At 38.5% G+C, this 11,525-nt stretch overlaps 3 protein-coding genes across 5 annotated transcripts; 2 read left to right on the top strand and 1 right to left on the bottom strand.

Annotated features, from left to right (window-relative positions):
* The first annotated feature begins 2,985 nt into the window (after positions 1-2,985).
* Positions 2,986-7,794, top strand: LOC103872495 (ubiquitin carboxyl-terminal hydrolase 15). Of its 3 annotated transcripts, none has more exons than XM_033273080.1 (15): positions 2,986-3,252; positions 3,839-4,402; positions 4,515-4,884; positions 4,953-5,087; positions 5,201-5,276; positions 5,358-5,491; positions 5,576-5,664; positions 5,736-5,821; positions 5,910-6,072; positions 6,166-6,289; positions 6,364-6,521; positions 6,594-6,678; positions 6,749-6,961; positions 7,046-7,107; positions 7,174-7,794. In XM_033273080.1, exons 2-15 carry the CDS (start codon positions 3,996-3,998, stop codon positions 7,685-7,687), a joined length of 2,616 nt encoding a protein of 871 aa, XP_033128971.1. In that variant the 5' UTR covers positions 2,986-3,252; positions 3,839-3,995; the 3' UTR covers positions 7,688-7,794. The 3 variants fall into 3 exon arrangements, with proteins under 3 accessions (XP_033128971.1, XP_009149147.1, XP_009149148.1); XM_009150899.3 differs by having other exon boundaries at positions 4,953-5,106; positions 5,202-5,276; XM_009150900.3 differs by having other exon boundaries at positions 2,998-3,252; positions 3,808-4,402; positions 4,953-5,106; positions 5,202-5,276.
* Positions 7,685-8,751, bottom strand: LOC103872496 (heme-binding protein 2). The gene is made up of 2 exons (XM_009150901.3): positions 8,369-8,751; positions 7,685-8,258 (listed from the first exon to the last, which is right to left on the bottom strand). The coding sequence occupies exons 1-2, from the start codon at positions 8,632-8,634 to the stop codon at positions 7,829-7,831; spliced, it is 696 nt and encodes a 231-aa protein (XP_009149149.1). The 5' UTR covers positions 8,635-8,751; the 3' UTR covers positions 7,685-7,828.
* A 242-nt stretch (positions 8,752-8,993) lies between these two features.
* LOC103872494 lies at positions 8,994-11,239 on the top strand. The gene has a single exon (XM_033273081.1). The coding sequence runs from the start codon at positions 10,842-10,844 to the stop codon at positions 11,118-11,120; it is 279 nt and encodes a 92-aa protein (XP_033128972.1). The 5' UTR covers positions 8,994-10,841; the 3' UTR covers positions 11,121-11,239.
* Positions 11,240-11,525: the final 286 nt, after the last annotated feature.

The raw sequence follows: 11,525 nt of genomic DNA, 5'->3' as shown, positions 1-11,525 counted from the left end.
TTACAAACTAGCTTCGCCCGCCCACTAAACCCGGCACATTCCGCTAGTCTGTTTTTCGAAATCCTTTAGAATCGGTTGCCGTTCTCAACCATCGACGAAAATCACGATAAGGTAAGGTTCTCCTTGTTGCCTCGGATGCCGGGAATTCTCATGTCGTCTCCAGAGTAGCTGGGTTCCGATGATCTCCACCGAACTTGTAACCATCACTGTTTATGAAACGCAAGACAACCAATAGGGGAGGATTCCAGATACTTACCTCGAAGCCTTGCAATCACACCAAAGCCAGGCTTGTACACAGCGCCACACAACACTTGAAATCGCCTCCCAACTGAGCAAAGAACTCACTACTGCCGCCATCGAACCTGAACACAAAACGGAGCTGATAGACCACTGCACTACCACACATTACTAGACCGAGCCTGAAGAAGAGCCGAAAGATAACAACCACTAGAACTCGAAGAGACTCTAGTGCTGGGAAGTTGTAATCAACCCATGAGATACCGAGAACCACTCACTCCAACTGACAAAGGAGCGAGATAATAACTCGCCATGGTCAGCTCCTGAGAACCAGAAGTCTGTCGAGCTCAAAAAGGGGCCAACACACACAACCGAGGAGTTGACGCCGGAACAGGACACAGAGCCTCAATGACGGCCTTCGCGACGACACGCCAAGAGAGCAACGCGGGAGAGCCGAGACTTGAGCAAAACAAGGAGGAGGCACATGAAACACGGCAGTGACAGAGAGCCATAGACGACTCGCCACGAATGCCGTAAATCAAGATACACGAGCCGTAATCAGAACCTTAGACCCGACACACGACGGGACCTGAAGCTCTGGACACGCCCTTGTGGAGAGCCCACTTGGAACCACCTGGAAGATGACGACGTGAGGCACTTCCGACGAGACGCCAAGCGGAAGTGAGATTCACGCGCCACCGCCCCACTCCACCGGAGAAAACAAAAGATAAGAAGCGGCTGAAGAACAGATCCGGAGCGGAGGAGCCGCTACACAAAGCCACGCGCTGTCTATCGTAGAGGTTCATCGGAGATGTAAGATGAAAACGAAACCGACAAAACCTCAACTCCAAAAAGCCGACTAACCTCTGTAGACCAGGAGACTCGCCTCACCCTCACTCCAAAAGCAGACGCCTTCCTCAACCCGAAGACCCTCATGAGCAGGCCGGCGAAGGATCTGAGAGGCAGAAGCTACCAGAGTGAGATGTATATCGACGAGGTCTGGAAGAGAGAGAGCTAGCAAATCACAAAAGAGGAAGAAGGGGAGAGAGGCGCCTCCGACGCCGGCGAGAGGAGCCGACGCCGGAGCTAACGGTGGAGCTTGATTTGGTTGTAGAGAGAGGTCAGAGGTTTCGAAAGTTAGAGAGAGATTTTAACCAAATTTAATAACTTAAGATAAATCAAATATATTGTAACCTAAATACAAGAATATTGAAATTACATAAGAAACCATGATATTTTATACAATTTGAAGTTTTGATCTTTAATCTCTCTTCTTTCAAACTTTGCTTCCTCCACCGACCGAATGATCCGACAAGGAAAAGATTCACTTGCGGCTGAGCTTCCGTTAACTAATCGGAAACAAGGTCGTGCCAACGCGTAACTAAAGAGAGTTGAGATTGATAAATATAAAGTTCCAGTCTTTAGTTTGATTATAGAATAGTTATGGACTGGTTATGTAAATAACGATACTATTGTAGTTAAACTCGTGCAAGATTCACTGAAAGAGGGTGACAGTACAACCCTAGAACTGCGGGTCCCACCTAAGTTTTTATTGAAAGTCGTCTTATGGAATATCCAACGGCCAGGATTCGAGATGTGAAACTCATATCGCCTTTTGAGATGAATGGTACAAAACGTGGGACCCGTTTCACTGACAAGTTTAGAACAAATAGCTTGACGCCACGTGACGAATGTCTATTACGAGATGATGCCACGTTCGTGGATGAGCTTGACTAATTTAGCTATTTCAAGAAATCTGCAATAAACATTATTGGTTTGTGTAAGAAAATTGTTGATTATTCATTATTTTATTTAGCTGATAGTACAATTCAAAGTAAAAAACTAAAAAGTAAACTTATTACCGTCAGAAATAGTTTTAGATCTTCTAACAAGTCATTTTCATACTTAAAAAAAAAGAATTACGTTAAGAATATTAGCAGACCTGCATGTATTTTAGGACAATGAAAGTCTATTTTATATTCTCTCCGTTTCATAAGTAGTTTTAAGAAAAAAAAATTGTTTTAAAAAGTAAATAACTTTTATATTTTTAAGTAATTTTTACATTTATTGAATATAGTGTAATCAATCAAATTAAACATATTTATTTTTGATTAGTTTAAGTTATATTTAACCTATTTATTATACAATATTTAAAAAATAATATTTTTTTTTTAATTTTTGTGATTTTAGCTAAAACTACTTAAATGAAAGGAGTTTACATTATAAAATGGAAGGAGTAGTAAATTCGCTTTCTTTTATTTTTCACATACGTAGTAATAAATTTCATCCAATCCTCATATTCATAAAGAAATATTCCGACATTAGTTGTCTTACCTATATTTTGGGGTAATAACCAAATTAGCCCTATATTAGTTAATTAACCAAATTTGTCTGCTTTAGTTTTATTTTTAACAGTATCCTGAGACCATCTCCAATCACACTCTATAATTTCCTCTATATTTCACTCTAAAATAGAGTAACTCTATTATAGAGTTGAATTTGCTCCAATGGTTCACTCTATAATAGAGTTACTCTATAATAGAGTGAAATATAGAGTATTTTTGTTTTTTCACTCTATATTTAGAGTAAAAAAATAGGATTACTCTATATTTCACTCTATTATAGAGTAACTCTATTATAGAGTAACTCTATTATAGATAACTCTATTATAGAGTGAACCATTGGAGCAAATTTAACTCTATAATAGAGTTAGTCTATTTTAGTGTAAATTATAGAGGAAAAAATAGAGTGTCTTTGGAGATGCTGTGAAGGACGGAGACAAAGTATGCGAAGAGTGTGAAAGCGAAGAGCATAAACTACACAGGACGAGGAGAGAGAAAGTGTGTTTTAGAAAGAAAGAGAGAGATAGACTGTTTGTGTCTTACCCATTCGGGGAATCAAAGCATCTTTTTTTCTTTCTCGAGCTCACAAAGAAGACGAGACAGAGAGAGAGAGAGAGATAAGGGGGGAGAAGCTAGGGTTTCTCTTTCTTTCGCATTCGTCTAGCTAAATAAGGTATTTTGCCCAAATTCTCATAAAGCTTGACTCTTTCCTTTTAATGTTTGACCATTTCTCTCAGCTTTTGTACTTTTGTCAAACTTCTTCCTTAATGGTTAGATTCTAAAAACAATGGAGGCTTTCACGAACCTAAGATTGCTTTTTTTAATAGCTAGATTCGTCTCTCCTTGAGGTTTTGAGTGATTTTGAGCTGCTTCAGTAGAATAAGCCGTACTGCTTTGGGTTCTTTCCTTGGATCGTGACTAAACGATTTGTTTTGTATCTAAAAATTTTGGATCTTTATGGCTCATCTCTTACTTTTGTTACCCACTTTTGCTTTGAGTCGGTGGATTTGTAAGACCTGAGATGCTTTATCATGTTTTGGGGGTTTCTTCATTTTGCAAGAACTGAGAGTAGATTCAATTTAATCTGTAAATCAGATGGATAATGAGAAAAGTTATATTTTTTATAGGCTAAGGTAATGCGAAAATAGGGGTTTTCATGAGTCATTAAGCTAATCAGTCACTTTTTAACGGTTAGATTATGGTTCTATGTTTTTTTTTTAATGTACAGAAACTCATTCAGTTGGTGTACTTAATTGCAGTGTTTGTCCATATTGGGAAGTAGTTGTTTGAGTAACCTGAAGTACCTGGAAATAAAGCTTCATAAGAGAGTGATTTGAGGATTTTGTGAGCTCATGTAGTTTGACGAGACACCTCTCAGAAGCTGTAAAACCGGGTCATGAATGCGTGGCTAGTGACATGCTCGAACCAAGGGGAGCGGACATACCAATATTGTTCCTGGTTTTGGTTGTACTTCCTGTTGTAGCTTACATATTGTTAGGTAAATGGAGTGAAACTTCTGAAAAAAGAGGAAAGGCTAACTTGCTGGCTCAGATGGCAGCTGAAGAAGCTTTTAGAGCTGAGACCGATGTTAGGGGTGTAAGATTTGAGACTATGGCTACTGAGAATAGGGCTCTGAGAACCAAGACCAGGAATGCTCCTGCTGCGAGTGGTTCTCTAAGAGCCGACTTTGATGCTGAGCAGAGACCTGACTCTGTGGCTGTTGCTACATGTGGCGTCCCTGTTAATACTGAGGGACATGTATGTGCAAGGTGTTTAAACCCTGCCAAGACTCGCTGCTCCAGATGCAAATCTATTAGATACTGGTATATCTCCACACCCCCATTTTGATTTCAGATAAGTTTCTTGTTTTTTCATTATCTAAAAATGTTACAGACATTTTAACTAATGAAAGTCTTTGATTTTTGACGTTTGCAGCTCTGGGAAGTGCCAGATAATTCACTGGAGGTTAGCTCATAAAGACGAATGCATCCCTGCGGAGACTTGCTCTTCTTCATCAGAGAGGGTTTCCTTTGAGAATGATTCTGTCTTGCATGACAACGGCATGGATTCTTCTACAATGTATAGTAATAGTATTAAGCAGACAGCGAAGGGAAAGACTTCAAAAAGCTCTGTTGAATTTGCAAGTGAAGGTATCTCTCAGATTGATATTAGACCACGAATCAACACGCAAGGGAGAAAAAGCGTAGGAAAACCAAATCCGTCCAAGTCCAGCAGAGAATCATTCAGTGGTGAAGCAGCTGCTTGTGCTGGTGGAGATAACAACAAGGGTCACACTAGACATAAGGTAAGCTGGTTCTTAAAATATTTATCTCCATGTGCTTGAAATCTAAAGCCTAGTGATTTTGCTTGCAGTCAAGAAGCAACATCGGTGCTGTGGAAACAAACTCTAGAAGGCATTCTGTTGATAACTCTTGTATGCAAATGAATGGGCAAACTTTTGAAAGTGGTATGCAGGAAAGTTACAAACACAATTTGGGAGCGAGCAGCTCTTATGCTTGTCCAAACGGTAAGGCCTAATTCCAGAAGCTAATATAAGTTAACTCTAGTTGAGGCTGATACTGTGTGAGATTTGCATCTTCTAATGTTGTTTAATTTAAATAGGGATCAGAGCAGCTACACTGCCCAAATCTGCTTGCACAGAGAAAAGTAAGAAGGGAAAAGTAGCTGCGGTATCAAGTGAGTAGTCTCTGAGACTTTGCTTTGGCATATAAGAATTCATTTGTAGTAATGTCTCATGTTTATATTATCTATATCCAGAGACTCTTAGGTCTAAGGATACAGGCGTGGCTGAAGAAAACAATGGCAACTCCTCAAGCATGGGTTCAAACTTGATGAAAATGATGGGTTTAAGAAATTCCTCAAAGCATGATGATCGACATAAGAACCTGAAGGTTAGTTCCCTTTGGCTCTTTGCTAATTCAAGTTTTGTATTTTAGTTTTCTACTTTTTTTTGAGTCAATATCTCTTATTTGCAGATGCTTTTTCCATACGAGGAGTTTGTTAAGTTCTTTCAGTGTGAAGTGTTTTACTTATCACCAAGGGGCCTTGTCAATTGTGGAAACAGGTTTTTACTTCTTTCTAAATCTGTTTTGTGTAAATGGTTTCTTAATACATCAAATCCCTTTTCTTGTCCAGTTGCTATGCAAACGCTGTGTTGCAGTCTCTAACATGTACAAAACCACTTGTTGCTTACTTGCTTCGAAGATCACATTCAAGATCATGTAATGGTTTTTTCCCAATTAATCTCTGTAGCATTAATTCTTACAAGATTTAGTTGCATGGATAATAAATGCTAATCTTTTGAAACAGGTTCTGGGAAAGATTGGTGTCTTATGTGTGAACTTGAGCAACATGTAATGATGCTTAGAGCATCTGGAGGTCCACTTTCTGCTAGCAGAATCCTCTCACAGATGCGAAGTATAAATTGTCAGATTGGTGATGGGAGTCAAGAAGATGCTCATGAGTTCTTAAGGTTTTTTTCTTACTAGTTCTTAAATGTGATTATATTTTACTGTTTCATTTCGATTTCTCATGAAATTATCTTATATTTTTGACTTGGATGTAGGCTTTTGGTTGCCTCTATGCAATCCATATGTTTAGAGAGACTTGGAGGCGAGACTAAAGTGGATCCAAGGCTGCAAGAAACAACTTTAGTTCAACATATGTTTGGTGGACGTCTCCGCTCAAAGGTGTTTGAATCTCTCGTCTCCCAAGTTATGTATATTTTGACTTTACATAGTCTCACTCTTTCTGTTGAAACCAGGTGAAATGCTTGAGGTGTGATCATGAATCAGAAAGATATGAGAATATAATGGATCTCACGCTGGAGATTTACGGATGGGTAGAGTCTCTTCAAGATGCGTTGACTCAGTTTACTAGACCAGAAGATCTCGATGGAGAAAACATGTATAGATGCAGCAGGTTAGATCCAAAACACCACAATGCTTGTTCTTCTTTGTTGGTATTGAAACTAAATCGTTATTGAAAATGCAGGTGCGCTGGATATGTAAGAGCAAGGAAAGAATTGAGCATTCATGAAGCACCAAACATTCTTACCATTGTTCTCAAGAGATTCCAGGTATCAGTCATTTCAAAATGACACTACTGATTATGCCCTTGGGTTCATTTTCTTTAATTCTGGTATGCAGGAGGGAAGATACGGTAAAATAAACAAATGTATAAGTTTTCCTGAAATGCTGGACATGATACCTTTCATGACAAGAACAGGAGATGTTCCTCCGCTTTACATGCTTTACGCTGTTATAGTTCACTTGGATACTCTCAACGCATCTTTCTCCGGTCATTACATTTCTTATGTCAAAGATTTGAGAGGCAACTGGTTCAGAATCGATGATTCCGAGGTAAGAAAACCAATTTGCATATCCACCTCTTCCTTAATGCAGCTAACCAAACTGGTTCTGAACTTTTCTGTTGAAACTCTGCAGATTCATCAAGTGCCAATGACTCAAGTTATGTCAGAAGGAGCTTATATGTTGTTCTACATGAGGTAATAAACCACCTACCAGTTTGTGAACTTCTAATATTCGCTTCTGAAAATATATAACTTTTGCAGATCGTACCCGCGTCCTCAAAGAGGAGAACACAGCAGCAAATCTCAGGTTCGGCATCCTCAACCAAGAAACGAAATGAAGGAGCAGAGGAAACCGGTAAACCGATTCAAACCGAGAGCGGACTACAACAAGAACTTAGTAGAGTCATCATCAAGCGAATGGTCTCTCTTCACGAGCTCAGACGAAGCAGCTTCATTCACCACAGAATCAACCAGAGACTCTTTCAGCACCGTAGACTACACAGACGGCTGCCACGTCCTGGACTCTTCCTCTCCTTTCTCCATCTTCAACAACTTACACCACAACGTGGAGCCGTCCCCACACAACACCGTCGCCTGCAGAATGTTCTCGGGTACCAAACCCGAAACCCGGTATTTCGTGGAGGAAGAAGCAAATCACAACAACTCGGTCGTGATGGACGACATATCATCCCACGGTTATTACCAGCAGAGTATGTATGTAGATTATGAGACTAACTGTCAGGAACAAACTTACAGTTATGAACAAAACTGGTAGTTAGAATAATTCTGTCTTTTAAATCTCTTTAGGGGTAACTTAACTCGAGTTCCCTAACCCGAAACATTTTGTCTTTTCATGATAATCAACATCTTGTCTGATTTTTATTTATTACATAATTAAAAAAAAAAAGAGTTTCACTTAATCATCCATTTGAAAGGGTAACCAAATCTCATTGACACGACCAATGAACTCGAACGGTGAGTTATACTGAGCCACAGTGTAAGCTGAATCAGCTCCAACACCACCGTCTTCTTTGCTTTTCTCTATGGCGTTGGCCCAAGCTGTACCTTCGAGGCTAGCAGACAGCGCTGCAGCTTCTTCTCCGACGTTATAGTCGGAGACGAAGCCGCTGAACTGTCTCACCGCCACGTACCTAGGGGTCCATTTCTGGATGTGGAGATTCTCAGCTGGAGCTGGATCAGGCTGGTTCTTTTTGGGGACGTAGAAGGAGACAGTGAAGGAAGATTCACAGAGAGGACCGTCGCTTGGTGAGACTTGACTGATCACAGGAGCTGTCATCTCAATCTTCTGATGATACTCGTTCTTCCCTTGAATGTACGCAAACAACCTGTCCACACATTGAAAAATTCAATCTTTTATCCGGATTTAAAAAAAACAAAATCATTTTGACAAAAAATTTTTTTTAAAAAAAGACAAGACATGAGTTTGTGTACTTACTGGAAGAAAGCTGTTCTTGTAGCATCCTTGAGAGATATGTCTTGAATAGGTTCAGTGGAAATCCAGACCGTTGTATCGTACCGGCGAATCTCGTACCCGTTTCCCGCATGAACCACCTCGTAGTTTGGGCACTCGATTCTGTTACACGTCGGCGGGAATTTCCCGACAAGACCCGGTTCGGATATTGGGTTTAGAAGGTCTGAACCGCCGGAGAGGAGGCTGAGGAGGAAAGAGAGCTTGAGGAAGCTTAAACCGGCTAGTTCCATGGCGGTTTTCAAGGTGTGTGTATAGAGCTAACTGGTTGCTTTGTTGCCGGACTTATTATAGTAATGGAGATTCTTGTTACGTCTTCTTAGATTGTGTGGTTGATTTTAGGATAGGTTTTGTGTGTGTGTAAGAATAAAACGTTTGGATCTTTTCTCTCGTTTCTTTTTCACGTACACGTGTAGCTAAAAAAAACTACAGGGTGCATGTTTACATAAAAACAAAACTTTAGGAAACATTTGTAATAAAATTAAACTATAGATTACTTCCATAATGAGGAAATAAACATACTACCAAAACATAAGTGATGAAGAAAAATCAAGGGAGCATTAGTAATACCATAAAGCAAAGTGAGCTCAGTGATGAAGCAAAGTTAGGGGTGATTATGTTTTATTAAAAGTACAAGGATGAATCTGTAAGAAACAAAACTAGAAGGATCATCCTGATATTAATACTACAGGGGACTATATGTGGACTGTGAAGAACGCTGAGACGTGTTTGATGCTCGAGCAAGGCCCCAGAGAGGGAGAGAGAAACTAAACATTCGCTAATAAACAAAGTTTGTACACACCCGGCCCAGAGCGGTTCGGCCCAGAAACATATCATGGACCCGTACGAAATTGCCCCAGCGGAAGTCACTTCCTTCGTTCTTGAACGAGCATTGACAATTTGACATGCTGGTGGATTATGTGCGTTATGTTTTGAAGACATGTTTCATTCTTTATCTTTCAGATCGTTTGAATCCTCATGTTTTCTAAGGATGATTGATGTTTTAGTATCTAAACATTCATGCATGACTTTGAAGAATCAATCATACCGACTTTTCCAAAGCAACAAAGATGACTCCTATAAGTCACGAAACTTTTTAACCGATGTTTTTTCATGTTTTAGACCATTTCAAAACATTTTGCATTTGTCTTTTAGTTTATTTTCTTTTATATCAATTTGGGATTATGAAAAAATGTAATGGCGGAATATAATCTCTTTTGTATTTCATGGAAGTCATTGGCACGTTCTTGGTTTAAGCTTGCCATGTTTTTAAAAATGATTTGACTTTCGTGATCAAATTTCAACTATGTTTTGATGCATATATGTATTTCAATCTATATTTTCGAAAATTCTTGATGTATGAATTGGGCAAAGTTTTGATATCCAAAAGGAGAAAGTTCAAAGCGCTTGAAGTGTTGACAACGATCAAACAAATAGTTAAGGTCTAAGCTTTTTATATTCTATATTTTGTTCGTTCATGGCTTTCGAACTCGATCGTAGCTGTCCTTACAGAACGTTATTTATATAATAGATCGGCGCATTTTGAACCTTTCTAGATAATGCAAGTAGTCAATGATAAAGTTGTGTGGTTATTGCGACAAATTAATCTGTGAATCAGATAAGTGGTCCGTGGAAGAACAAGTCTAGTTTTACTAATTCAGATTGCCACAAAGCTACTCTTTTAAATTGAAGTTTTATTTTGTAGTAATGGTTTTCTTGACGTATACATAATCAAATTTAGAAGTCTTCAAAGCCTTGCAAGAAAAAAAAGATCGCTAAAGATCATTTATCCACGCTTAAGCTACATATTGAATGCTATCACCAAATATTATTTCTATAAGAAAACTCTTTTCGCAAATCCTGAACGAACCGGTCACTGAAATAGACATGCATGGTGATGATGATCTTTTCAAATGTTATTGCCAAACCATGATGGAAATGTGCAGTTGAAGCCAAAAATAACCTTAGAACGCAATTCACTAATCTAAAACACACAAAAGAAGTTGATGTCTCTCTTTCATAATTATGTGCTTAAACTTCTTTAGAACTTCGAAATGTGTAGTGAAGTAATGATTTATTAAAACAATTAATAGATTTTTTTCCTGTAAGGAACTTAACATATTTGGTGAAAAGGAAAGAAAGAGACAAATGCTCTTGTCATGCTTACCCACCTTTATCCGTTGAAAAATCTCTCCACCGCATACCCCAAAATATATAATTTGTTTTCTTTATTCTAAGTTTTTTCTTATAAAGAGATGTGTAAACACACTAAACATTTTCAGATTTTACAAGCTTTCTTCTTATATCTCCCAAGGGGACCAGATAATCAATCAATATACACATAAATTGGGTCCACCACTTTTCTTGATTTCTCCATTTGAATAGATTCTGTGTTTTTTTCCCGGTAAACCAACACGATCATGATCTGTTCCCAAGAAGAATGGATGCTTACACTTGTATCGTTGCGATCCTCTGCATAGCCTTGTTTGCAATCAATCTAGTATTTTCTTGTTTCACTTGCTTTTCCATTCTACATAGCTTCATGACACAGACAGACCGAGACTTGAGTGAACTCAGGGAAAATCTTATTGAACCGGAAGAAGCTGAACCAGAGGAGAACGTAATAACCATTGCAGTCTCAAGTAACCAAGGGTTTTCTGACTCCATCGAAGGTGATAATTGTGGCCAAGATTGCTCGCATGATATCTGTGCTTGTTGAAGAAAAGTTGATTTATATTTACATTTCTTGGGTATCAAAATCCAAAATTTCTTTATTTCTTTCCCTTTGTGTATCATGAGAGATACAATATAGTCTGAATATAATGTATTTATACTATCTATATATACATTTAGGTCAACATGTTTTGATACATGCTCTGTGCAGCATATATATACCACTTTTTTCTTGAAGTTATTTTTTCTGCAGCATATACCATCAAAAGTAATATAAAGCTCAACAACGAAGTTGATAGTTGACAGGGACATCAATTACAAAAGAAAAAATACAAGGAAACCAGAAACACAAAGACAACTAACTGCTTATAGTGACAGATTTCTCCTTTTTGTATTATTTTATCGTTCAGTAACTGTATAATAATAAGAATAAAACTGAAGGTGATAAATC

This window comes from Brassica rapa, chromosome A06 (assembly GCF_000309985.2).
Source record: "Brassica rapa cultivar Chiifu-401-42 chromosome A06, CAAS_Brap_v3.01, whole genome shotgun sequence".
Lineage (NCBI taxonomy): Eukaryota > Viridiplantae > Streptophyta > Magnoliopsida > Brassicales > Brassicaceae > Brassica > Brassica rapa.
Note: the sequence above shows the minus strand (reverse complement) of the source record. Positions and strands in the feature narration are given on the sequence as shown.

Excerpts from the sequence above, each read along its gene's own strand:
- LOC103872495 (XM_009150899.3), top strand. The coding sequence starts at position 3,996 with ATGCTCGAACCAAGGGGAGCGGACATACCAATATTGTTCCTGGTTTTG. Across the intron at positions 5,665-5,735 it reads CTTGTCAATTGTGGAAACAG|TTGCTATGCAAACGCTGTGT; the intron begins GTTTTTACTTCT and ends TTTCTTGTCCAG. Across the intron at positions 6,073-6,165 it reads GATGCTCATGAGTTCTTAAG|GCTTTTGGTTGCCTCTATGC; the intron begins GTTTTTTTCTTA and ends ACTTGGATGTAG.
- LOC103872496 (XM_009150901.3), bottom strand. The coding sequence starts at position 8,634 with ATGGAACTAGCCGGTTTAAGCTTCCTCAAGCTCTCTTTCCTCCTCAGC. Across the intron at positions 8,259-8,368 it reads ACAAGAACAGCTTTCTTCCA|GTTGTTTGCGTACATTCAAG; the intron begins GTAAGTACACAA and ends ATGTGTGGACAG.
- LOC103872494 (XM_033273081.1), top strand. The coding sequence starts at position 10,842 with ATGGATGCTTACACTTGTATCGTTGCGATCCTCTGCATAGCCTTGTTT.